The sequence below is a fragment of the Ranitomeya variabilis genome, chromosome 3, assembly GCF_051348905.1.
Source record: "Ranitomeya variabilis isolate aRanVar5 chromosome 3, aRanVar5.hap1, whole genome shotgun sequence".
NCBI lineage: Eukaryota > Metazoa > Chordata > Amphibia > Anura > Dendrobatidae > Ranitomeya > Ranitomeya variabilis.
In genome coordinates this window covers 164,165,793-164,184,184 of record NC_135234.1, presented here as the reverse complement: position 1 = coordinate 164,184,184, position 18,392 = coordinate 164,165,793, and the positions used below count along the sequence as shown (strand labels likewise).

The following is an 18,392-nucleotide window of genomic DNA, read 5'->3' as shown; positions in this document are numbered from 1 at the left end:
CATTGAAGTTTACTTTTTGTCTCTACAATATCGTTTTTATTATTTTTATATTGAGATGTAGTCTCATATGGATTTATATAGGAACAATTAGATTTGAATGTACAGTATTACATTTTTATTATAGTTTTTTCTCTACTTTTATATATTTATGCTCATAGCTTTTATGTGACATATTATATAACATCATGCTATTAACAAGAGAACATATGGGGATGCTGGAAACTGGTATGGTGAAGCAGGATTAGTTTTAATATTATTTTATTTTAAGATTTACATCATCTATTATTTCCTGGATAATAATAAATCAAGACAATTTGTGTTTTATTAAGAAATTAGTTGCATCAATTTTCTCCAGTTAACTACGATTACGGTATATGGTTTGTTCAATATTGATGTATGGTCTTAGAAGACTTTCTGTAGCTTTACTGGCAGGTCATTTGCTTTCTTATACAATTTGCTCTATTATACTTTGGAGCAAGAACTAATGAGTCATCACAAACTGTGTGCAGTGCTGAAGAATATGTTGAGTCCATACAGGCAAAATGAATTGAATGCTTACCCATTTTCCTCCAAAAGGCTTCCTTATAATAGACCATGCACTTGATCACAGATCCCATTGGAAGACGATGTATTAGCTGGTTTCTTACTGATGGTAGCTCAGGATTAAAATGAATCTTTGTGGTCAGTACTGGTGGTATAGCACTGATGACAAATTTGCTCTGAAAGAGAAAAAAAACAAATTTGCACTTTCACCGATTATATTATTTACAGGATCGGATTTTAACAATTAGAGGGAACTGGTCCTGACTTTACTGATGTCTTGACTGTGAACTTTTAATGACATTGTCTGCTCTGGATAAACTGTACATATAAAGAACCTTTAACCAAAAGCAAGTTATGTAATGTCACATTCATAGGACTCAAACTCAGCAATCATCAATAATCTGTGGGGAAATCTGGCAATAAGTTTTCAAGCAGGGTATATTAACCCCTTCCCGCTGTGGCCAATTTTTGCTTCTGTGCAATTGTTTTTTCCTCCTCTTCATCCAAGCTACATTGGGGGAAATAAGTATTTGATCCCTTGCTGATTTTGTAAGTTTGCCCACTGACAAAGACATGTACAGTCTTTAGTTTTAAGGGTAGGTTGCCACCTTCTCAGTCAGCATCTTACTTATGGTTTTGTAGCCCATTCCAGCTTTGTGTAGGTCTATGATCTTGTCCCTGTCATCCTTAGAAAGCTCTTTGGTCTTGCCCATGTTGTAGAGGTTAGATCCTGACTGATTAATTGAGTCTGTGGACAGGAGTCTTTTATAAAGGTGACTATGTAAGACAGCTGTCTTTAATGCAGGTAACGAGTTGATTAGGAGCATCTAACTGGTCTGTAGGAGCCAGAACTCCTGAAGATCTGCTGTAGATCTGCAAGTGATTTACAGTACAATGTAAATCAATGCCCAAAAAAATGCTGTGCTAATGGTGCGGAAAAATCTGCAGGGAAAACACAGCAGATTCAAAAAAGGACCATGTCACTTCTTTTGTACGGATCTGCAGCTTTTCTGCACCCATTCCATTATAGAAAGCCGCAGGGGTAAAAATGCATGAAATCAGCACAAAATCCGCAGGAAAACCGCACAAAATCCGCAAGAAAAGCGCATCAAATCTGCACCTGCGTTTTCTGCCAAGAGAAGCAGAATCCGCACAGAAAATTCCAGAGGCAAATCTGCAACGTGTGCACATACCCTTAATGGTTGGCAGGGGATCAAATACTTATTTATTAATGCAAAATGCAAATTTATTTATATAATTTATACAATGTGATTTTCTGGATTTTATTTTTGATATTATATCTCTCAATGTTAAAATTGACCTACCCTTAGGCCGGCCTCACACTAGCGAGTTTTACGGACGTATGAGCGCATAATCTACGTCCGTAAAATACGCATTACACACAGCCCAATGATTCCCTATGTCCCAGCTCCTATCAGCCGTATTTTACTGATCCGTATTATACGGTCTTGTACGGCCGTAGAAAATCGCAGCATGCTGCGTTTGTCACCGTATTGCGCATGCATGTAGAATATCTGCGGAGACACCATCACGTGTTTCTCAACGCAAGCAGTGAATAGCCAGGCCTTTCCCTGGGAAGGAACAACCACGGGAAGGGCAGCATCCAATAAAGGAAAACATCCAATACAGGAAAACCACCTATGCCAAGCATGGTATCCATCCACAGACAGCTGTTTCGGGGTGTTTGCCCCTCATCAGTGTGGAGTAGGAATCTGGCTATTAGGAGCAGTGCCTAGTAAGGCTTCTTTCACACTAGCGTCAGGCTCGGCCGCACAACGGGGGCAGCGGATGCATTTTTCCAGCGCATCCGCTGCCCCATTGTGAGGTGCGGGGAGGTGGGGGCGGAGTTCCGGCCGCGCATGCGCGGTCGGAAAAAGCGGACCGTCGTGAGCAAAAAACGTTACATGTAGCGTTTTTTGCTCCCGACGGTCCGCCACTGCACGACGCATCCGTCGCACGACGGGTGCGACGTGTGGCAATCCGTCACAAATGCGTCGCTTCATGTTAATCAATGGTGAAAAAACGCATCCTGCAAACACTTTTGCAGGATGCGTTTTTTCGGCAAAACGACGCATTGTGACGGAATGCAGTTAACGCTAGTGTGAAAGTAGCCTAAGGCTGTAAAGGCACAGATGATTGGCCTCGGGGAGATGCGCCTATTCTGGCACTTGGCCACTCTCTTCCCACTCCCGTGTAGCGGTGGGATATGGGGTAATGAAGGGTTAATGCCACCTTGCTATTGTAAGGTGACATTAAGCCAGATTAATAATGGAGAGGCGTCAATTATGTCACCTATCCATTATTAATCCAATTGTATGAAAGGGTTAAAAAACACAGACAATATTAAAAAGTATTTTAATGAAATAAACACACAGGTTGTTGTAATATTTTATTGCTCTCTCAATCCACCTGAAGACCCTCGCTCGGCAAAATAATAAACCAACAATATACGTACCTTCTGATGTTCTCATGAACTGCAGCCTTGGAAAAGTTCCCACGCTCGAGTTCATATGAGTTCATCCTGCAGAGGGGGCCTCACCGCGACTCAATGTAAGTACAGATCACCCAGCTTTCCTTTCAGCACCCGGGGTTTACAGGCACGAGCGAGTGCTTTAGCAGAGCTCCTGCCTGTAAATTGATTTAACCCCTTCAGATGGATTTACTTCGTGGGACGTGACAGCTCGTCTGAAGGTATGTATATTGTTGGTTTATTATTTTGCCGAGCGAGGGTCTTCAGGTGGATTGAGAGAGCAATAAAATATTACCTGTATAAACCTGTGTGTTTATTTCATTAAAATACTTTTTAATATTGTGTGTGTGTGTGTTTTTTTAACCCTTTCATGCAATTGGATTAATAATGGATAGGTGACATAATTGACGCCTCTCCATTATTAATCTGGCTTAATGCCACCTTACAATAGCAAGGTGGCATTAACCCTTCATTACCCCATATCCCACTGCTACACAGGAGTGGGAAGAGAGTGGCCAAGTGCCAGAATAGGCACATCTTCCAGATGTGCCTTTTCTGGGGTGGCTGGGGGCAGATGTTTGTAGCCAGGGGGGCAATAACCGTGGACCCTCTCCAGGCTATTAATATCTGCCCTCAGTCACTGGCTTTACCACTCTGGCGGAGAAAATTGCGCGGGAGCCCACGCCAATTTTTTCCGCCATTTAACCCTTTATTTTAGCAGCTACAGCACCCAAATTTTGCACATACACACTACTAACATTAGTAGTGTGGAATATACAAAAAAAAAGGGGATATGAGATGGTTTACTGTATGTAAACCATGTCTCATATCCTGTCAGGTTTGGGAAGGAGAAATGAGAAGCCGGCAATTGAATTACCGGCTGTTCACATATATCGCGCTGAATTAAATATAAATACAGAATATATATATGTGTCTCAATGACATATATATATATATATATATATATATATATATATATATATATATATATATATATATATATATATATATATATATATATATACTGTATATATGTTTTTGCGAACATTTAAGCACATAAATCCATTAGATGTCGGTTTTGCAAGCCTGCGAGAAAATCTCGCAGTACGGATGCCATACGGATTACATATGGAGGATGCCATGCGCAAAATACGCTGACACACCCTGCCTACGGATGACATACGGACCACTATTTTGGGGACTTTTCTGCGTATTACGGCCGTAATAAACGGACCGTATTTATATACACTGAGTGTGAGGCCGGCCTTAAAATTATAGACTGTTCATGTCTTTGTCAGTGGGCAAACTTACAAAATCAGCAAAGGATCAAATAATTATTTCCCCCACTATATATTAGGGCTTGTTTTCTGGCGGACAAGTTGTGCTTTTTTCATACCATTCATTTTACCATACACAGTAATGTACTAGAAAATGGAGAAACATTTTAAGTGTTGTGAAATGACAAAAATATTTACAAACTCTGCTATTGTTTTTTGAGTGCTGCTTTTTGATATTCATTGCGACATAAAACTGACATGACAACATGATTCGTCAGGTCAGTGCTAGATATTATCAAATTGATTTAATGCCATTTGAATTTATGTAATATTTTATAAAATTCATAAGTCCCAGTAAATTCAAATAATTGGTCTGAGCATGGGCACAGTGCGGTGCACGGGCTTAATGCAAAGCTATTAATCCTGTACACAGTTTTTCATGTTTCAAATTTTTTTTATAAAACATATGATGCAATGTAAATTTCTGTTTAGAATAGAATGGAATATATTGAAAACATAGATAACATGTCCAAAAGTGAAAATATTTTAATACATAGTTTATTGCATTTACCTGATAGACTTCATGATTTAATGTCTCTACAATGACAACTTCGCCAGACTGATCCAGCCTGATCACGGGTCTCTCTAACTTCACTCGATCCTGGAGACGTGCCATTATCTTTTCACTTATCTGCCCAGATCCTCCAACAAACTTTCTTTCCTAAAAGCAAAGGCAAATTGAGAAACATAGTTACCGTATTTTCCGCTTTGTAAGATGCACTTTATTTCCCCCAAATTTGGGGGGGAAATGGGGGTGCGTCTTACAAAGCGGATATACCGCTTACCGTTACAGGCTGGGATGAGGGGGTGTCCGCCGCCGTCCGCCAACGCTGCTGTGGTTGTCCGCTGCCACCCGCCACCGCTGCTGCGGTTGTCCGCTGCTGCCCCGGGTGATGCTGGAGGCTCCAGTGCTGCGGGGGGGGGGCTCTGGCGACATTTTGTGAAAGACCAGAGCCCCCCGGCAGTTCGTCCACGCTTTCCTGTATGACTGACTCCGGGAAAATGGCCGCTGGAATCTCGGGAGATGAGATTTCAGGGCTGAGATATCATCTCTCGAGATCTTGGTCCCAAGATCTCCATCTGCGCATGCGCCGCCTCCCGGCGGCCATTTTCCCGAAGTCCACCGCACAGGAAAGCACGAACGAACTGCCGGGGGCTCTGGCCTTTCACAAAATGTCGGCAGAGCCCCCCTGCAGCACCGGAGACAGCCCTGCAGCACCGGAGACAGCCCTGTAGCACCGGAGCCCCCCTGCAGCACCAGAGCCCCCCTGCAGACCCCCTCATCCCAGCCTGCAGCACCGGAGCCCCCCTGCAGACCCCCTCATCCCAGCCTGCAGCACAGGAGCCCCCCTGCAGCACAGGAGCCCCCCTGCAGCACAGGAGCCCCCCTGCAGCACATGAGCCCCCCTGCAGACCCCCTCATCCCAGCCTGCAGCAATGCTCCACTCCTGCCTCCAGCAACGACCCTGGGACCCTCATCCACTGCAGCCACAACCCCTGGTAAGCAATAAGACGCATGGATTATAAGCCCCCCAATTTATTAAAAATTTTTTTCCTATTTTTCTCCTCAAAATTTGGGGTGCGTCTTATAATCCGGAGCGTCTTACAAGCGAAAAATACGGTACATTTTGCATTCAATAAATATTCTACAGTATATACTCTACTGCTCAGCAATGAAATTCCAACACCAAGTCGTGAAATTATGAGAATCACAGGATTAATAGATAAGTAAATGATATGTAAATGATGAAAAAATCAAGAGAAAATAATCAAGTCAAAACATCATATTTTCAGTGTCTAGTATGAGCGCTACACGCAGAAATACACGTCTTTGCATGTCATTAGTGAGATTATTAATGGTTGTCTGAGGAACGCTCTGCCACGCCAAATGCACTTGGGCTAGCAAACCATCAAAATCTACTGCTGGCAGCTCTCTTTGCAATTGTCAACCAATAATGTCCCATATATGCTCGATGTGAAACAAATCCAGAGACACTGCAGGCCATGACAGCAGATTTAGGACATGCAGACTGCTCATAGTAGCATGAGGAACATGTGGCCTGGCAATTTTATCTTGAAAAACAGTGACTTCACCAGAAATCAATGTAAAAATATGCTGTTGGAATACCTGTAATGAAGATCGGAGAGGTCCAAGTACTGTACATTATATTACCCCACACCATAATCCTGGGAATTGGAGTGATGTGATGTTCCCTCTTGAAGGCCTCTTCGTTCATTTCACTCCAGTGCTCTCAAAGGCTATAATTATGCTGAGCAAGATGGCAAAGCAGGCTAGAATGAAAGTCTTACCTTTTTCAGCGATGAGTCCCGCTTTTGTCTTGGATGCAATGATATACGGACAAGTGGAAGAAAAGTGGGAAACACCATGAACAGTCCTCCATGAGGGAATGTCGCACCACATCTACTTCTGGGATAATAGTGCGGTATGGCATAGTGTATGGTAACTGGACCTCGTTAATCTTCACTTCAGGATTCAGGAACACTAAAGCTCTGCATTAAAGTGATTTGGTTATGAAACCAGTGATACGCCCATTTCTCTAAAGTGCCCCGGGAACAATAATAACAAGCCACATCTTCCTGTTACAGTGATCAACCTAGGTGGCCTAGACATGCTATCATGATCTGCAACATCTCTGGATTTGTCTCCCTTCAAGCACATAAGGCACATAATTTGTTGGCCTTTTGGCACAAAAAAAAGATCTAATCAAAGGCCACTAGTGATGAGCGAATATACTCTTTACGCGAGATTTCCCGAGCACGCTCGGGTGACCTCCGAGTATTTTTCAATGCTCGGAGATTTGGTTTTCATCACCTCAGCTGAATGATTTACATCTGTTAGCCAGCATAAGTACATGTGGGGGTTGCCTGGTAGCTAGGGAATCCCCACATGTAATCAGGCTGGCTAAGAGATGTAAATCATTCAGCTGAGACGAAGAAAACTAAATCTCCGAGCAATAAAAAATACTCGGAGGACACCCGAGCGTGCTCAGGAAATCTCGAGTAACGAGTATATTCGCTCATCACTAAAGGCCACATATTTTCGTCTGTTGTGATATGAAACATATCAGAAGGGATACTTTATTTTCCACTGTTATGAGAGTATAAAAAACATTGATTTCAGCACAAAGGTTAACAATGAAATAGCTTTTAGATGTAATTTAAAGATACAGCCACATTTACACATTAAACTTTATTGAAGCATAGCTTTATTGAGCACCAGAAAATCAATGCTAACGCTATTACAAGTTATCATTATTGCCATGATCCAATGAGCATTAATAATTTGCTGGCAGACAGACGATGTGTGCAGGTACTTGACAGAACACATCATTAGCATTTGCTGCCAACATCATTGATTCCACTGCTGTCTGATTTAAAACAGTATATCTCATGGGTTTTTCTTTAAAACTTTTAATCTCTAGTAACGTTTATTCATTGCAATTAAGTGGCTGGTAGGTCTTTAAAGTATTGAATTAAAATGAGCTTTAGTGCATGATTTTTACTAAGTGGGACTATAATCTGTGCAAAACATTTATTAAGGTGGCATTACATATCAGATATATGTCAGCTTGGGTTAGCCATCTATCTAATGGGTATGAAGTGAAGGATGATCGATGCTTGACTGACTCTATTCCTTCTTTATATTATAGACACACGAAGCTCGGTAGTGAGTCCAATATGCATTTCCATGAGTATGGGGGATTGCTGTCAGCCAAATGAGTCTTCTAAGGTCACCTTGAATTCTTAACAACCTTTTGTTTCCGCCTATCTTTGCATGAGTAGAAACGCGATATCATGTTGCCACAATGAGGCTTTTAAATTAATTGTCTTTTCCATTAAACTTAAAGAATGTCTAGTCAGAGAAAACTTGTGAATCTTTGGAAACTGGCTGTTGTGTAACTAATAGAATATTTTTTTTCAATTGAGATATCCTACCCTATCTAAATACCCTTAAAGAGTGGTTTGTTAGCACCCTCTTAGGGTACTGTCACACTCTGCAACTTTCCAATGATCACGACCAGCGATACGACCTGGCCGTGATCGTTGGAAAGTCGTTGTGTGGTCGCTGGAGAGCTGTCACACAGACAGCTCTCCAGCGACCAACGATGCCGAGGTCCCGGGTAACCAGGGTAAACATCGGGTTACTAAGTGCAGGGCCGCGCTTAGTAACCCGATGTTTACCCTGTTTACCAGCGTAAAAGTAAAAAAAAAAAAACTGTACATACTCACATTCCGGTGTCCTTCAGGTCCCTTGCCGTCTGCTTCCCACTCTGACTGAGTGCCGCCGTCAAGTGAAAGCAGATCACAGCGGTGACGTCACCGCTATGATCTGCTCTTACTTTCCGGCCGGCAGTCAGTCAGAGCGGGAAGCAGACGGCTAGGGACCTGAAGGACACCGGAATGTGAGTATGTACGGTTTTTTTTTTTTTACTTTTACGCTGGTAACCATGGTAAACATCAGGTTACTAAGCGCGGCCCTGCGCTTAGTAACCCGATGTTTACCCTGGTTACAAGCGAACGCATCGCTGGATCGCTATCACACACAACGATCCAGCGATGACAGCGGGAGATCCAGCGACGAAATAAAGTTTCAAACGATCTGCTACGACGTACGATTCTCAGCGGGGTCCATGATCGCTGCTGCGTGTCAGACACTGCGATATCGTATGGATATCGCTGGAACGTCACGGATCGTACCGTCGTAGCGATCAAAGTGCCACTGTGTGACAGTACCCTTACTTCTGGGAGCACATATCTTACCCTATCTCCCCAGTTAACAGTAAACCATTATGCTATTCATATAATCTCCCTGCATTTTTTATAACATAGATAACATTTTATTGCACACTTATGCACTTTTTTATTGATTTGATTTTATCTCTGTAGCTCCTGGCAAGAGTCTGGAAACTACTAAAATTACTTGGTTACATGTTCAATAAAAAAAAAAACAAATGACTTTTGTAACAGAAATAACTCAGGTGAAAGAGCATCTGTTGCTTTTTGTCCAAAGAAATCTGCTTTTTGCAATTCTCATAACTCTTCTTCTTTATCCTGGGTGCCAGTTTAGGTTAGATGAGAAAGGGGGCCAAGACATTATTTTTATGTTTTAGGCTTTTACTAGGTAGCTAAGCAGTGTCATTCTTTGATGCATGCAATGGAGCATTATACAGCATAAAAATAAAGGTTTTCTTGAAAGATGCAGACTTTTTCCTGTACCACTGTTTGAAGAAAGCGTCTTCTAAAAACTAACAGTAGGTTTGGGAGTTGATTTTTAGTCTATCTTCAATGTGAAAAGGGCAAACTAGCTTATCTCTACCCGCCCATAGTAGTACCCCACCTCCATCCTCCTGGCTTCCAAGTCGATGAGGAAATCTATGACCATTACCGATCCAGCCATAAACCCATCCATCTGATCTGTCTTCAGATATTTCTCAGTCAATTAAATTTAGGTATTTTGCTCAGTGGTTGTCGGGTTTCAGCCTTCCATATCATGGTTATGACTCTGAGCACTGAACACCTTGTACTTCTGGAAACTCCAAACTCCATTATTGCAGTATAGAGGCCAGGTTGGGGATCATTATTACATTATTACAGGATGGAAAACTTTATTACAAGATTGGGACCAAGACTTGGATATTAGTACAGGGGCCCTAACATCTGAACAACATTCTGGTAGGTGCTAAGGTCCAAAGTTTCCTCTGAGGACCATAACACTCTTGATACGTCATTGCATGCAAACATTCAATAATGTATTTTTTTTTATACTAAGCTAAAAAGTAAATATGAAAAATTTACCTGCGCACCATTGTCAATTGAGAACATTCTTGCAGTTCCACCACCGATCCTTACACACCAGAGGAACCACAGTGTAGAAACCTGTTGTGTTTCAGCAGTAACAACCAAATTCACAATTAACTCTGCAAAACGCCTTCCTGCTCTGTTCAAATAGATATCAAATATATATATATATATAAATTTAATATAAATGCAATAATAACACTTTTTAAGTATTTGTAATTATATTTAATAAATTAATAAATTGAACCTCCAAGACCTATGGAAAAGCCATAAATGCTCCACTGTCATCTTATTCTTAACATCATGCAACTATATTACTTTGACTTTTAAAAATGAATAAAGCGAATGAACCAGCTTTAATGGGAATCTGTCATGGGGATCACAGAAACGATGAAGAAAACTTTTTTGGGGGAACTTCAGTCCATAAATTAACCACTTTTTAGACATTAATTTAAAAACCGCAGGATACATCATAAAGATAAAGTCTTACTCATTTATGGCGTACACTACATCATTAGTCATAATGAACGGTAAGATTTTATCCTCATGATGGATCCTCCTGATTTTAAATTAATCTATATATATAATTGTCTATATATATAATTGTCTAAGGGTTTTTCCGTCTGTCTGTCTTTCTGTCTGTCTGTCCTGGAAATCCCGCGTCTCTGATTGGTCGAGGCCGCCAGGCCTCGACCAATCAGCGACGGGCACAGTATCGACGTAGATGTCATAATGGTTGCCATGGCGACGATGATGTCATAAAGGTTGCCTCGACCAATCAGCGACGGGCACAGTCTGCCGCGAATTCGCCTCGACCAATCAGCGACGGGCACAGTATCGACGTAGATGTCATAATGGTTGCCATGGCGATGATGTCCATAAAGGTTGCCTCGACCAATCAGCGACGGGCACAGTCTGCCGCGAATTCTGGAATCATCATTGTCCATATACTACGGGGACATGCATATTCTAGAATACCCGATGCGTTAGAATCGGGCCACAGTCTAGTTTCTAATAAAAGGGCTAATTTTATTGATGGAAGTACCCGAAAACCGTTTTTCTTCGACAGTTCTACAATATCTGAGCATCACAAGTAGGAATTTTCACCCATTCATCAACTTTCCTATGTATTCTGAACAACATTGGCATGATGAGCTTATTTATTTCTTTTTTCATTATAACATAATATGGCAGCGAGCTCCACAGTCTCACTGCTCTTACAGTAAAGAACCAGCATTTGTGGTTATTACTGAACCTTCTTTCCACTAGATGTCACCTAGGTGTAAAATATCATTTTATCATTAGAAAGATGTCTGTACTGTCCTGTCATATATTTGTACATTGTAATAAGATCGCCCCAAAGTCTTCATTTTTCCAAATGGAATAACCCCAACCTTGATAACCTGTCTTAGTATTGCAATACACTCATTTCCTTGATAACCTTGGTCACTCTTCTCTGCACCCGCTAGGGTTCAGCCATGTAATTTCTATACACCGAAGACTACAGTACACAGTATTTTAAGTGTGGTCGCACTAGTGATCTGTATAGAGGCCAAACTGTGCTCTTGTGAATCTATGCCTCTATTAATGCATCCCATTATTTTATTTGCTTTGGCAGCAGCTGCCTGGCACTGGTCATTAAAGTTGAGGTTGACGTTCACCCATACAGCAAGTCTTTTTCAGTGACAGTTTTACCCAGTGTTTTACAATTTAGTACACAATTATGCATTTTATTTTCTCTGCCCAAGTGCATGACCTTCCATTTATCTAAATTACACTTCAATTGCCATTTTTCAGCATAAGCCTCCATATTTAAGGCCAATGCTCCAGTGTCTTCGAATAGAAGCTTTCATTGAAGGAAAAAACATAATCCAATCTTTCATAAAGAAACAAGAAGAGATGTGGCACTCACCCTTCAGCACTGCTTGATTAATATCCTTTATTCATCTTTACAATAAAACACGTGTCATGTGGAGAGGCGGCTGGGATCGGGAGACAGGATAAGGAGGAAAGGAAAGGACGACGGCCGTTTCGCGAAGTGGACCCGTGGAAGCGCATAAGCGCGAAACGGCCGTCGTCCTTTCCTTTCCTCCTTATCCTGTCTCCCGATCCCAGCCGCCTCTCCACATGACACGTGTTTTATTGTAAAGATGAATAAAGGATATTAATCAAGCAGTGCTGAAGGGTGAGTGCCACATCTCTTCTTGTTTCTTTATGGACGATTTTTGATATTATACGTTGAGCACCCCCGTTTATGCCTGCCATCGTTGTTGCTGTGTGAGACCAACGAACCTCGGTGCCAATAAAGGAAACATATAGCCACACATCCTAGTGCCGTCCGCACACCTCGGAATTTTTGCCTTCAATAATCCAATCTTTTACGCAGAGATAGATGAAGAGATATAGAAATGCAGGTCGAAACATTTTTCTTCAAATACTCTGCCCTTTGTGCTGATCTGTAAATGAAAATTCACTGTAGCTATGTTGTGCAAAGTTATAATTCCCTAGTCATCTAGTGTTATATGCACTGCAATAATTAGCCCTAAAAGAAGCTTACCTTGTCCAGCATACTTTGTCTATGAATGCTCTCACTGACATATTGTCCCAGTCTTTAGCATGAGGAGCTTTCCATGGTGCATCTGCAGGAATCTGACAGCAATATCAACATTAAAGAAGCACTCCCAAGAAAATTTGTATTCCCTAGACCTGTCTAAATATGAGTGTAGTATAATGTAAGTGCAATAAAATACTCACTGAACGTCGTCTTCCCCAGTCTCCAGCACGGCTCCGGTCCTCTCCTGACTCATGCGACTTCTATTATGACTTGTTGGATCACACTGGGATTTATGTGTAAACTGGAAGTTACTTTTACAATGTAAATTAATGAGTCTAAAAATTACGCTCCATAGACTTACATTATACAAGTGACTTCTAGATAACACAACCTCAGTGTGATAGTCGGAATTGAAGTCATGCGATTCAGAAGAGGAAAGGAGAGACACTGGAAGCTGGGGGAAATGACCATCAGTGAGTATTTTATTGCACTCACACTACACTACACACATACTTGGAAAGATTTTTGGAATATAAATTTTCTTGGTAGTGCTTATTAAAATTTTACTCAGCATAGGAAATCTTAAGCGCAATACTAACAAACCACAGTGTGAAAAAGATGCAACATTAGTGGTCATGGATAACTAAGCTACTGCAATGCCCTGCACAAGGGGTAAGTGAAACAGCGAATATGAGTAGTATATTACACTACATGTCTAATTGGAGGTATTTCTTAATGTTATTATTATTATACCTGCTACATATTGGGATAAGAACTTGGAAACGGGGATGCCCCTTTGACCCCTTAATGACCGCCAGTATGCCTTTTAACTGCGGCAGTTAAGGGTAGATATTCCTCAGCGCCGCTTTTTAGGGTTGGGGTTAGGGTTGTGTTGGGGTTAGAGTTGTGGTTAGGGTTAGGATTGGGATTAGGGTTAGGGGTGTGTTGGGGTTAGGGTTAGAATTGGGGAGTTTCTCTGTTTAGGCACATCAGGGGGTCTCTAAACGTGACATGGTGCCCGATTCCAGATATATTTGTGTTTAAAAAGTCAAATGGTGCTCCCTCCCTTCTGAGCCCTGCCATGTGCCAAAACAGTGGTTTTCCCCACAATAAAGGTATCGGCATACTCAGGAGAAATTGCACAACTAATTTTGCGGTCCATTTTCTCGATACCCTTATGAAAATAAAAACGTTTGGGTCTAAATTAAATTTTTTGTGAAAAAAGTTAAATGTTAATTTTTTCCTTCCTCATTGCTTTAGTTCTCGTGAAGCACCTGAAGGGTTAATAAACTTCTTGAATGTGGTTTTGCGCACCTTGAAGGGTACAGTTTTTAGAATGGTGTCACTTTTGGGTATTTTCTGTTATAATGACCCCCAAAAGTCACTTCAAATGTGAGATGGTCCCTATAAAATTGGTTTTGTAAATTTTGTTGGAAAAATTAGAAATCACTGGTCAAATTTTAACCCTCATATCGTCCTAACAAAAAAATGTTTTCCAAAATTGTGCTGTTGTAATGTTGAAATGTGGAAAATGTTAATTATTAACTGCGGTATTTTGTGTGGCACAACTCTCTGATTTATGGGCGCAAAAATTAAAAGTTTGAAAATTGCCAAATTTTTAAAATTTTTGCAAATTTCCATTTTTTTTCATAAATAAGCGCAAGTCATATCGAATAAATTTTTCCACTATAAATGGGAATCAGTATTTTCGCTACAGGTACCTTCCTTATGAGGCTGCTAATTTTCGGTAGCAGGATTTTACCTTTCTCCAATCGGCTGAGGCGCCTTTCCGTTTCTGATTACAGAAGATGTAGGGTTGTCGGTGGGTATACCTCACAAGATAGAGACTTGTGGTAACTATATGATGATGAATCTTCCAAAGCGATAAAGTCCTACGGCATCTCTGGAGCCAGCAGAACCTGGGTGACTTAGGTGGTCACGTGACTCGGCCATTTCTACTGCTCTACTGCTTGGAATACATGTGTTTAATTATCCCAATCCATCTCATTTATTAACTCATATTAATAATATCACATTTATAAAGAAGGTACCTGTAGCGCAATTACTGATTCCTATTCATAGTATTACTAGATGGAGGCCCGATGCAATCGCACCGGGATGGCGGTAATATCACGATGAGGGCAGGCTTTGCAGCGTTGAGAATCTCTCCCCCCATGTGCTCACCCACCTATACACTCTCTCTTTCCCCATGTGCTGACTTCTCCATTTTGAGAGGTAAAATATCTATAATATAACGCTGGGAGCGTCACTCTGTCCGAAGCCTTTATAGATTGAGCAAGCGCCGGCGCAGTCTGGACCCCACAGAGTGACGCTCCCAGGAGGAGATCGCGGTATGCGTAAGCGTAAGCCAGGAGGGTGAGTATGTGATATTTACCTGTCCCCGTTCCAGTGATGCGCGCTGCTCCATCCTCCGCCTGCGACTGCTCAGTCAGAGGGCGGCGCGCATTAACGCGTCATCGCGCCCTCTGAACTGAATGGTTCAGAGGGCGTGATGACGCGCTTAATGCGCGCCGCCCTCTGACTGAACAGGCAGAGGACCTGGAAGATGGAGCCACGCGTAGGAGTGGAACGTTGGACAGGTAAATATAGCAAGTGCCGGGGGTCTGAGCTAGCGGCGACTCCGGCACCTGACCCCCCCAGCGCGCTGGTGTCCCCACCTGCTCAGGCTGCCAGCACTCGGCGCCCAGCACAGCCACGCACAGCCGCCCGCACTCACCACCGCCACGCACAGCCGCCCACACTCACCAGAGCCGCGCACAGCCGCCCACACTCATCAGAGCCACGCACAGCCGCCCACACTCATCAGAGCCACGCACAGCCGCCCACACTCATCAGAGCCACGCACAGCCGCCCACACTCACCAGAGCCACGCACAGCCGCCCGTACTCACCACCGCCACGCACAGCCGCCCGTACTCACCACCGCCACGCACAGCCACCCACACTCACCACCGCCACGCACAGCCGCCCGCACTCACCACCGCCACGCACAGCCGCCCGCACTCACCACCGCCACGCACAGCCGCCCGCACTCACCACCGCGACGCACAGCCGCCCGCACTCACCACCGCCACGCACAGCCGCCCGCACTCACCACAGCCGCCCGCACTCACCACCACCACGCACAGCCGTCCGCACTCACCACCGCCACGCACAGCCACCCATACTCACCACCACCACGCACAGCCGCCCGCACTCACCACCGCCACGCACAGCTGCCCGCACTCACCACCGCCACGCACAGCTGCCCGCACTCACCACAGCCGCCCGCACTCGCCACCGCCACGCACAGCAGCCCGCACTCGCCACCGCCATGCACAGCCGCCCGCACTCCCCACCGCCACGCACAGCCGCCCGCACTCACCACCGCCACGCACAGCCGCCCGCACTCACCACCGCCACGCACAGCCGCCCGCACTCACCACAGCCACGCTCAGCCGCCTGCACTCACAGCCAACTCAGCCGCCCGCACTCAGCACCGCCACGCTAAGCCGCCTGCACTCAGCATCGCCACGCGCAGCCGACCGCACTCACCACCGCCACACACAGCCGCCCGCACTCACCACAGCCGCCCGCACTCACCACAGCCGCCCGCACTCAGCACCGCCACACGCAGCCGCCCGCACTCAGCACTGCCACGGACAGCCGCCCGCACTCACCACCGCCACGCGCAGCCGCCCGCACTCACCATCGCCACGCGCAGCCGCCCGCACTCACCACCGCCACATGCAGCCGCCCGCACTCACCACCGCCACGCGCAGCTGCCCGCACTCAGCACAGCCGCCCGCACTCAGCACAGCCGCCCGCTCTCAGCACAGCCGCCCGCACTCAGCACAGCCACCCACACTCAGCACAGCCGCCCGCGCTCAGCACAGCCGCCCGCACTCAGCACAGCCGCCCCCACTCAGCACCGCCACGTGCAGCCGCCCGCACTCAGCACAGCCACGTGCAGCCGCCCGCACTCTGCATAGCCACCCGCACTCTGCACAGCCGCCTGCACTCTGCACAGCCACCCGCACTCTGCGCGCAGGATGGGAGCAGCACATGATAGGATGGGGGCGCAGGATGGAACAGCACATGACAGGATGGGGACACAGGATGGAGCACCACATGACAGGATGGGGGTGCAGGATGGGAGCACATGACAGGATGGGGACGCAGGATGGGAGTGCAGCGCCCCAGAGTCCTGGTCGTTGCAGTACTGTGGCTCCGCCACTAAGGGGAGCTGTGGTACGTCCGATGGCACTGAAGGAGTTCATCTGATCAGGTATCACAGACACCAATACATTTCACCGCCGGGCCTCCAGGGGGAGCTAAGGGTTCTATTCATTAGGCCACTCTCCACATACTGGTAAAACTGGGGGTCAGGCAGGAAGTTAGACAGAAAGCTGACTGGGTTGGAACCAGGCAACACCTTGTGGCAGAGGGTGTTGCGGGAGAAGATTCGGTAGGGTCTCTGTCAGGGGTGGGATCCTGACAGAGACTGGGCAACTTGAGCGAACGTAACGGGACCGTGCCTGCTCAGTATAGCGGCGGTACCCAAGAAGGGATTGGAAGCGAGATAGATTGTGCTGAGTGAGAAACGAGATCAAAGCAAGAAGGAGAATACCAGTAGGGGTCGTGCTGCAAGACCGAGGCAACATCCTACTGAGGCGCACAACCGGCGGCCGGAACGCCGAGGGAGTATTACAATATTCAGCTTCAAGCAATACTCTAAACAGCGGCAGGACAGTCAGTCTAAGGCGGGCTGTCTCACCTAAATCACCTATGCAGTCTTGGGGGGCAACTAGTGGAGAGGGGCGACTCTAGGGTCCCGGAAGAGCTCCGAGCCTACCCGTCAAACGGGTGCCGTTCTAACCGTAACATCAGGGAGGGACGGAGAATTAGCAGAACATTATCTAATCGAGTTGTGAGGGAACTTAAGAAATGGACACAACAGTTGTGGGGACTTTCCGTAAGCACAGCAGGGAAGGACCGCAACACATAGCGCTAGAAGGAAGGCACCGATTTCCACCTGTTAAGAAAACTCTGGAGGTGCCATTGGACCGGCCAGACTTGCGCAGCCTAGTTATCTGGACTCCGGACTGAGGACCCAGAGATCTTCAGTAAAGAGGTAAAGAGACTGCAACCTGGTGTCCTCGTTATTTATCGCACCGCACCACTACAGCCTCACACCACCATCATCTACCCACATCTATTACTGTACGCCCCTCAGCAGGGTCACGGACCGGGTCTAGCCACCGTGACAACCCCAGAGCAGAGACTCAGAGGCCCGGTACCGGGTACCCCTCGGCCCTGCGGCAGTGGGGGCGCTACAGGAGCACATGACAGGATGGGGATGCAGGATGGAGCAGCACATGACAGGATGGGGGCGCAGGATGGAGCAGCACATGACAGGATGGGAGAGCAAGATGGGAGCAGCACATACCAGGATGGAGACCATATACCAATATAAATGCTCGCCACCCGGGCGTAGAACGGGTTCAATAGCTAGTTGTTTAATAACAGTCAGTGGAATATTTAACCTGACAAAATGAATCCTCCATGATCCCCTGCTGTAATGTCAATATATTCTTTTGCTTCCCTGCCAAGGAGATGTGGCATGCTCCGTACAGGGTCAGACACAG

General features: G+C 45.2%; 1 protein-coding gene across 2 annotated transcripts in view; it reads right to left on the bottom strand.

Annotated features, from left to right (window-relative positions):
• LOC143815530 (amine oxidase [flavin-containing] A-like) overlaps nt 1-18,392 on the bottom strand; it is a 167,247-nt gene that overhangs the window by 83,706 nt on the left and 65,149 nt on the right. For both annotated transcript variants that reach the window (XM_077294819.1, XM_077294820.1), the window contains exons 5-8: nt 12,749-12,840; nt 10,189-10,330; nt 4,883-5,032; nt 560-719 (exon numbers count right to left, since the gene is read on the bottom strand). In XM_077294819.1, coding sequence (XP_077150934.1) covers nt 560-719; nt 4,883-5,032; nt 10,189-10,330; nt 12,749-12,840 — 544 coding nt within the window. The remainder of the gene's footprint in view (nt 1-559; nt 720-4,882; nt 5,033-10,188; nt 10,331-12,748; nt 12,841-18,392) is intronic.